This window comes from Neophocaena asiaeorientalis, unplaced genomic scaffold (genome assembly GCF_003031525.2).
Source record: "Neophocaena asiaeorientalis asiaeorientalis breed wild unplaced genomic scaffold, Neophocaena_asiaeorientalis_V1.1 scaffold264, whole genome shotgun sequence".
NCBI classification, from domain to species: domain Eukaryota; kingdom Metazoa; phylum Chordata; class Mammalia; order Artiodactyla; family Phocoenidae; genus Neophocaena; species Neophocaena asiaeorientalis.
In genome coordinates, this window is record NW_020185332.1 from 2,850,429 (window position 1) to 2,858,924 (window position 8,496).

The 8,496-nt window shown below is 50.9% G+C and overlaps 1 protein-coding gene across 3 annotated transcripts in view; it reads left to right on the forward strand.

Moving 5' to 3' along the window:
- Positions 1-291: 291 nt before the first annotated feature.
- The window catches only part of DAPK2 (death associated protein kinase 2), a 124,145-nt gene continuing 115,940 nt past the window's right edge, over positions 292-8,496 (forward strand). For 2 of the 3 annotated variants that reach the window (XM_024735184.1, XM_024735185.1), the window contains exons 1-2: positions 292-418; positions 6,158-6,255. In XM_024735184.1, coding sequence (XP_024590952.1) covers positions 6,179-6,255 — 77 coding nt within the window. In that variant the 5' untranslated portion in view covers positions 292-418; positions 6,158-6,178. Of the gene's footprint in view, positions 419-632; positions 709-6,157; positions 6,256-8,496 lie in introns of those variants that run through there. The other variant, XR_003001830.1, reaches the window with a different exon arrangement.

An 8,496-nucleotide genomic window follows, 5' to 3' on the forward strand; every position in this document is an offset into this window, starting at 1 on the left:
CAGTTTCCAGATTAGGCTTGGAGAGGTTAGCCGACCTGTCCAGCCACACATCATGTAAGCGGCAGAGCCCGCGAAGACGCCAGGTCTTGCCACTGGCTCTCGCCCCCTCTCCTGGGAACCTCAGAGGCCAGGAGGTGCACGCTCCGACCTGGTAGAGAGGCTCTCGGCCCTCACCCGGGGGCTGTCCTGAGGGGACTCCCGGTAGGGGGCGCTCCGAGCGCCGTCTCGGGCCTCCGGGTGCGCCTCCAGCCGGCGCCTGGGACGGGACCGGCCGCCCCGCCCTCTCGGCTCCTCCGCGGCTCTGCGGGCAGGCGGGCGCCCACCGCGCAGGGAGCGGAGCAGAACAGAGAGCAGCGCGTCCGGCCGCGCTCCCCGTGCCTACCGCGCCTCCACGCCCGGCGCCGCGCAGCCTCCCGCCGTGAGTAGCGCCCGTCTGCAGGCTCGACGGGCGGGACAGGGCGCAAGGCTCGGGGCTGGGGCTAGCGGGGGCAAATTGCTCCGGGGCAAGTCAGCGGCCCGGTCCCTGACGCCGCCCCCCCGGGTATGGCCGGCCTTGGCCTTGGGTGTTCTGGCCGGCCCTGGACCTCAGGGACTGCCCGCTGGGCCCCTAGGGCTCGCTCCGAAGTCTGGCACTTTGACCCGAGGAACCGGCTGGGAGCGACTGGCAGACCTGGCGCCTAGGGAGGACGGGAGACAGACTTCCATCAAGTTAGGACCCCTTGACGCGGGGGAGGGTCCCAGATTTACGGGGGGAGGAGAGGGCCCAGATCTTTTCAGCATCATCTACTTCGCATACCTCCTTCTCGCCCTCTTGCGAAGAGGTGATGCGAGGAGGGTGCTCCGTACCCAGTCAGCTTTCTCTGTGGCAGAATGAAGCTGTGGTCCCAGTCGGGAGCCTGGGCTGGGGCAGAGTTAGGGTGGGCAGTTGGTCTGCGGCAGGCTGGGGTTTCGACCCCAGCATAGGAGGGTGTTGTCAACGGTTTACCCGACTATGGTTCAGACATTGTGGATGTCTCATGGCATGTGTGGGTCTGCCTGATCCTCACTGTAACTCTGCAAGGTGGAAATTAGGCTTCTCACTTTGGGAGGGAGAGGAGGCCCAGAGCCGTAAGTGTTGAGGCCAGGCGGTGGTAGGTTAGGAGTGCACACCGGAAGAGAGGATGCATAGCTGCTGCCTCGCTGGCAGGTGGAAAGGTCGCTGGGGGTGGGTGGCCCCCGACACCTTGTACTCAAGAATCCGGTGGGGGGCAGCTGGGGACCTCTGCTGTGGTTTCTGACATTGTATTTCTCAGCTGCCTCTGTGTAAGGTATTCCTGGGAGAGCCCTGGTGACTGAGGGGTGTTGGTACGTTGGCCTCTTCACGATTTCCTCCGGAGTCCTGTTCTTCCCCGAACCACCCATCTCCCAAGATGTGTTTTTAGCACCTGAAGTGGCCCCATTCGGCAGCTTTGGGAGAGGCTTGGGCAGGGGGTGCAGGATTTTGTGGATTTGAGTGGGTGTGTGCTGGTTTGGGGTGAGCTTCCTACTGGCAGGAAGAAGACCTGAACTGACCCTGACCCTCTCCCTAAGGCCTCCCTGGTTGTTAGATGTGGGGGGTGACCAAGCAGGCTGCCCAGCGGAGCTGGACCTTTACCAGGAAGATAGTTTTCTCATGTCAGCTTAGGCAGGTGGCTGATCTCAGAGCCCCAGCTTCCTCATCAGAGATCAGGGTGGGTCAAAGCCTCCAATGCATGGAGGGCCACTGTAATGCTGGATGCCCCTCCCTTCTGTTGGCAGCCTCCTCCTGAATGTGATGGGGGCGAGGGGCAATCATGGTCCCATTTCACAGACTTGCACTGGGTGAGGATCTCTGAGAGTTCAGCAGGGTGAGCTGGGGCCCATGGGGGAGGGGCTTAGTAGGGTTGAAACTTCCTTATGGGGTGATCCTCCAGCCCTGGAGGCCTCCTCCCAGGTTGTCCCTCAGGAGGCCACCGACTTCGTAACCCTCATGCCACCATTGGAGGGTTGAGGGTACTGTCAACAGAAGCTGGGGGAAGAGCAGCTGGAGTGGGCTAGCTGTGCGACTTTTATCAAGTCCTTTCCCCCATCTGGATCTCAGTTTCCTCCTCTTGTAAAACAAGTGGGTTTGACCAGACAGCAGTGGTTTTCAAACTCCTCCCACCCATGAATTCTCACACAGAACCCCAACATATAGTGTAGATAAAGTGGAACTTCTCTGGCTCCCCTTCCTCATGCTGGTGGCTCCTGAGCAGAGTCTAAAAATCCCCTAGATGTTCTTAGAGATCTCTTTCTGTGAGGTTTTAGGAAATCTGTGTTAACCTTTCAGAAGTGTTGCCTAGTATTAGGGTTGGGGGGCAGGAATGTGAATTCTAGAGATTCCATTAAGAGAAATGTAGGCATTAAGATGGGCCTCAACCTTGGAATGTCTGGAGCCGATGGATGGCCTGTGCCCCTGGCCAAAAGTTGTAGCTGTGCCCTCTGCCATGTGGTTTCATCTTTTCAGGGCCAGAAAGATGCCTGTATCTCTGGGTCCTTCTCCGGGTCCTAGCTGGTGACTGTAATTCCACCTCAGGATGTCTCCCCTTTGGTTTCATGTCTCTAAACTGGTAAAATGCGAATTCATCTTGGGGAGAGACGTTATGAAGGGGCTTTGAGTTGTTATCAGCTGCTTCTACCGGATGAGCTGTCTGAGCAGCAGCCTTGAGAAAGACAGCTGGGGCACTAAATTTACATCAGCCAACATTCATGGAGTGCCTGCTGTGTACCAGCTACCACAAGGGGACAGAGGTGAGAATGTCACAACTCCTGCCCTCATGAGGCTCCAAGACAACAGGCAGGAGGGAGGGAACTCACATTTGTTGGAACCATCCAAGGACTGTGAAAAACACTTAACATATGTTATCTCATTTGTCCAGTAGATATCAGACTCGTGTTTTAATTATGTAAAATTTTGATTGCCTACAAAATAACTGTACATACCATCAAGAAGCAGCATTGTCAGCACCCAGAAACCTCCTTGTGTCCCCTTCCAGGCACAACCCCTGACCGAGGCGTAACAACTATTATGACTTCTAGCACCATGGATTTGTTTTACCTAGAGGGAATCACACAGTCTGTAGTCTTTTGTGTCTGGCTTTACTCATTCAACATTATGTTTGTGAGTCTCGTCCACATTGTTGCAGGGAGCAGTAGTTCACTTTTTCTCATTGTTGTATAATAATTTCATTGTATGGGTATAACTCAATTTATTTATCCATTCTTCTGTCGATGGCCATTTGGTTGTTTCCAATTTTTAGTTATTACTGACAGTGCTGCTGTGGACCATTTTGGAAAACATCCGCATGTGTTTCTCTTAGGTACGTCCGTAGAAACTGACCAATAGTTTTCCAAAGCAGTCCCAGTGTATACTCTCTCTAGCAGTTTTGAGAGTTCTCCAAATACTCACTAACACTAGGCATTGTCTAGACTTATTTCCTATGTAAGTAATTTGAAGCCCAGAAAAGTTGTCTTGTGCTGTTTGCTAGTAAGTGGCAGAGCCGGGATATGAACCCAGGCCTCTGTGCCTGTGGAACCTGTACTCTCTCCCTCTGGGTTACACATTGACATAGATTATGAAATAAACCAGAACGTGATAAGCTCTAACCCTAAACATGTGTAAAGAGCCCTCTTTGGGAATGTAAAGAGGAAGAGAGTTTTAATCTGTTTTGGCAAGAAAAAGGGTCATGGAGGCTCATAGAGATGGTAGCATTTGAGCCTGGCTTTGTGGGAAGGGAACAGTTTTGCTAGGAGGGCCTTCCAGGTGCCCCCCCCAACCCCCTGAAAAGGGCCCAACTTGAGCTGGGGCGTGGCAGGGGTGAAAGTTTTGGGGGAATGGGAAAGGTCTACTTTTGCCTGTAATATAGGATTTATGGGGGAGGGGGCTATGCTGAAATGGTGAGTTGAGGCCAAACTGGTGGGCCTGGTTTGAGCTTAGGGAACTCCCCTGGCCCCCAAGTTCTGGTCACTCAGGATGTGGAGCACAAGGCAGGGGCTCATTGTTTTCTGGGGAGGTGGGGCTTCTTCAAATCCAGCTCAGCTCCTGATAGCGAATGCAGCCGGCCTCTTGCCAAATGGAGGATCATAGCTGTTCCTGGGACCATTCTCAGGGTATCTGCCAACAGAATATTTTTGGAGTTTTCTGCTTCCATCTAGTTGTGGGAAATTAGTAGCTACTGTCACCTCCACCCCCAGGATCTGACCCAGATGGTTTATTTGGAAGTATTTTTTCAGCAAAAAGATGACGATAGATAGCAGTCCTGCCCCCCCTCAGTGCTAGTCTCAGGAGGTTTGCCAGGAATGGGGGTTGGGGGCGAAGGGGGCCAAACTTCTGACTCTGATCAAGCCAAACTTGCCAGGAGAATCCCAGTACCTTTTCCTCAGAAGGGAACAGAATTGGTGCCTCAATGGCTATGGGAAGCAGAAACACAAACAATGGCCTGGAATGAGTCAAATAATAATGATAATCATCGTTCTTATTTGCCCAGCAGTTTATGTCCTTATCACAATGGATCCTCACATGGATGTGTGAAGTATGTGATATAGACGTGATCACCCCAGTTTACAGAGGAGGGGGATTGAATCCCAGAGAGGGTGCCAACGTGCTATGGGTCACATGGCTAATATACACCCAGATTAGCCTAGAACCGGGGATCCTGGAGCCTGCTTTTCTCAGGATTCCATGCTTGCCAGGCCCTGGATGAGCATGGAGCGAAGACCAAGCAGGGAGGAGGATGTGTGATGCACAGGCAGGAGGTTGGCAGGTGGCCCTGAGAGTAAGGCCTGGGAGCCAGGCCAGCTCTGCCTGGAGCTCTTCAGGGATGTGTGTGACTCGATGGAAGGGAGGGAGGCAGGTGGCATGTTGGTACCAGAGCTCTGGTTTGTAGGGGGCAGAGGTGGAGGAAAGAGGGTGAAATGTGTACATCACCTGAGAGTTAGAACAGCTTCAGCCACTTGACACTGATGAGACGTGCCCTTAGGTAATGGTGCCTCCACCCAGCCTGGTGAAAACAGTCTTTTGGGGTTCATGGGGCCCGGCCGTGGTTGGTCTCTGATTGCCAGGCAGAAGAAAAGCTGCCAGCACTAGCCAAAAGGAGCTCTGAGAGGCCTTTGCTAATGACTCTTGAAAGATGCATCCACAGGTAGCTGGTTTTATCTTTGTGATGCGCAGGCTGTGTCCTGGGCCCTGTCCTCGGGGTGCTGTCCAGGGTGGCATGTGGCTGTCCCAGGAATGGGTGAGCTCCTTAGGGCAGGAGGATCCCAAGGGAGGATGCAGACCGTCTCTTCTGGTGGAGTGGTGAGTGCTCTGCGTGGTTCAGAGTAGTCCTGTGGTTCTCATTAGGGTGCCCTGGGTAGGCAGAGTTAGCTCCATTTTACAGATGAGGAAACAGCCTCCTCCCTCTGACAAGAGATGAGGTCATAGAGCTAGTTGTGGACAAATTGCACCTAGAACCTCAGGCTCCTAACTCCTGGTGCCTACTGTAATTTGTCACACCACTCCCAGGCATCTTTCCCTTAGGGTGATGAGTGAGAGAGTTTGAAATCAGTTCAGACTCCAAGTTGGGTGGCACAGCGCCTGTAGGAGCTGAGGTCATGCACATCCCTTACCTTTCTACTGCATTTTGTGGTTTATAAAATTAATATCCTGATTTGCAGTGGTGTTTACAGTACTAATCCCTTTTACAGATGAGGAAGTTAAGACTCTGCCGTTTAAATGACGTAGGCAACTGTGGGACTTGAACCTGGAACTTCTGACTCAAAAACGAGTTCTGTTTTTCCTGCATCACAGCTGCCTCTTTTCTCAATAGACCTGAATTTCATGAGAACAAATTGCCGAAGTTGCCCATGGCCCTGTTTCTCTGAACTTGTTCAGAGCAGATCTGAAGAAGTGAGGAGGGCTATTTTTGTCTCCTTAACAAATGTGATTAATATAAATCAAATAAGAATGGTACATCATTGGTCACAGGTGAGGAAAGGCTTGATCAAGGCTGTTCTTGAGGAATGAGGGCTGTGGGTTATCTTTAAGTTATTAGCTTCCAGGCAGCCAGTTACTTTTGGGCCTAGATTCAGGCTGGTACCAATTGACACGTCTGTCCTAACCTCAGGTATTTTCATGTTTCAGGGCTGTACGCTCCAGGCCTCAATGAGGAGCCCAAACATGGAGACATTCAAGCAGGAGAAGGTGGAGGACTTTTATGACATCGGGGAGGAGCTGGGGAGGTAAGTGGCTGTGAGAGGTGTACTGGTCAGTAGATCTTGTAGGTCATGGGCTTGTCACAGGACTCGTGGGAAGCTTTAAAAACAGTCCTGAGGTTTATTCATCTTCATGGGTGCGTCTGCAAGGAATCATCTCTCTGGAAATGGAGACTTGCCAGGAGAAAGGACTAGAATTGCTGAGTTCCGTGTTTTCAGTATAACCTGGCTGACAGTTAACGGCAAATCTAAATGATTCTTGTTGTATCTGTTACTTTGCTCCCAAAATCCTCCCCAGGCTCTGGACTGAGATGTGACCTGTTGGTTTTCTTCTCCGAATCCCACTTGGGATTCTCCGTGGCTCCCAGGTGTTGTTTTTTTTTTTTTAATGTTTATTTATTTATTAGGCTATGCCGGGTCTTAGTTGTGGCACGTGGGCTCTTAGTTGCAGCATGTGGGATCTAGTTCCCTGACCAGGGATTGAACCCGGGCCGCCTGCATTGGGAGCATGAACTCTTAACTACTGGACCACCAAGGAAGTCCCTCCACAGCTCTCAGGATTTTGTTCTGTAAGCTCAGAGCCTGAATGGGAGGTGAAATCATCCTCCTGAAAATGGCTTTAGATTGAGTGACAAGCCACATGAGCCTAGTTGTGAAGGTTCTTCAGATCTGAGTTATTAGGTGCATTTTCAGGTTTGCTAAGCCCACAACGCAGACAGGAGTAGACTCAGATCTGAAAGTAGTTACTGTCTGGAGAGAAATGATTTTCTGAAGCTCTCTTCTTGCCTCTCATTTGTAACAACTGCTAGTATTCAGGTGGTATTTTAATGATTACAGAACACCAATCTTGGAGTTTGAGTCTCACAACAATTCATGAAAATGGGAATTATTTTTACTCTTATTTTTCTTGAGGAAACTGTGGTCCAAAGAGCTTAAGCAAGTTGCCCCAAGTTGCTCAGCCAGCAAGTGACATGGCCAACGTCCGGCCAGTCCAGTCTGTGCCTGCACACCTGTCATGCTCTCTCCAGTGCACATGGTTCTTGCACACTCACACATACTTGCGGTACACCCGGCCCAACCCCTCCACACACCCAGCAGAGTAAAAATCTGGGGGTTCAGGGCCTTCACTGTATCCATGATGCACAACGGGAGCCTTTCCCTTTAAAGAGCTCCTGTGTCAGGACTAATTCTCTTACTTTCTTTTCTTCTCTTTTGTTTATTTTTTGCAAATATATGTATATATTTATTTCCTTTTATTTTAAGCACACTGAATTTATAGGTTAGTGTTTTAATACAGTTTTAAACATTACATCTTAATGTATCATACAGGTTTGCTCATGCCATTAAATATTTTAAATGCAATTTTATATTCCCTTGTATATGCATGCCTCAATTATTCAGCCATTTCCCCTACTGTTAAAAATATGCAGTTTCCATTTTTTTTAAAAAAAATTTTCATTGCTAAAGCTATAGTGAACATCCCTTAACAGACATTTCTGATCCTGTGTTTGACTGTTTCCTTAAGATAGATAGCTAGAAGTTGGGTCACTGGGTACTTTTATTTAAAAAAAGAAAACTAGAAAGAACTTCAAAGCCAGAGGAGCCTTACTCAGTTAAGAATGGAAAGTGCAGTTATGGGAATTCCCTGGTGATCCAGTGGTTAGGATTCGGTGCTTTCACTGCCGGGCCAGGTTCAATCCCTGGTCAGGGAACTAAGAACTAAGATCCTGCAAGCCGCGTGGTGAGGCCAGAAAAAAGAAAGTGCGGTTTCTTCAAGTTTAGGGAGTGCTTGTCCTGCTTGACTGGATGGGTCAAGAAGCAAGTGTCTGCAGAGTCCCAGAGTGTCCCAGAGGGGGAGATTCCTCAGCCTTCTGTCTGGGCCATTGCCACTGGCAATCCGGGGCCTGTGAAGGGCTGGGAAGAGGCTGGAGGGTGGTCAGCTGGACTCTGCCTCTGAGTGAGAAGCGAGGATCTCTTCGCCTCGGGCGCTTCTCCTGAACTTGGTGATGCTGGGGGCAAAGTGGCATCCTTAGCCACAGACCCTGGCAGGCCCTACCAGTGGCTTTTGATTCGATGGCCCCATGTTGGCCATGTCCTGTGTGTAAGGGTCTGTGCTAAGTGCCCTGGGTACAGAGATGAGCATGACATGGGGAGTCTTTGCCCTCCTGGAGCTCCAGCCTGGCTGTAGGGGCAGCTGTGCACATAACGAGGGCAGCGTTGGATGGGATTATGTCGGGTGGGCTGTGAGCTGAGAAGTCAGGAATTGGG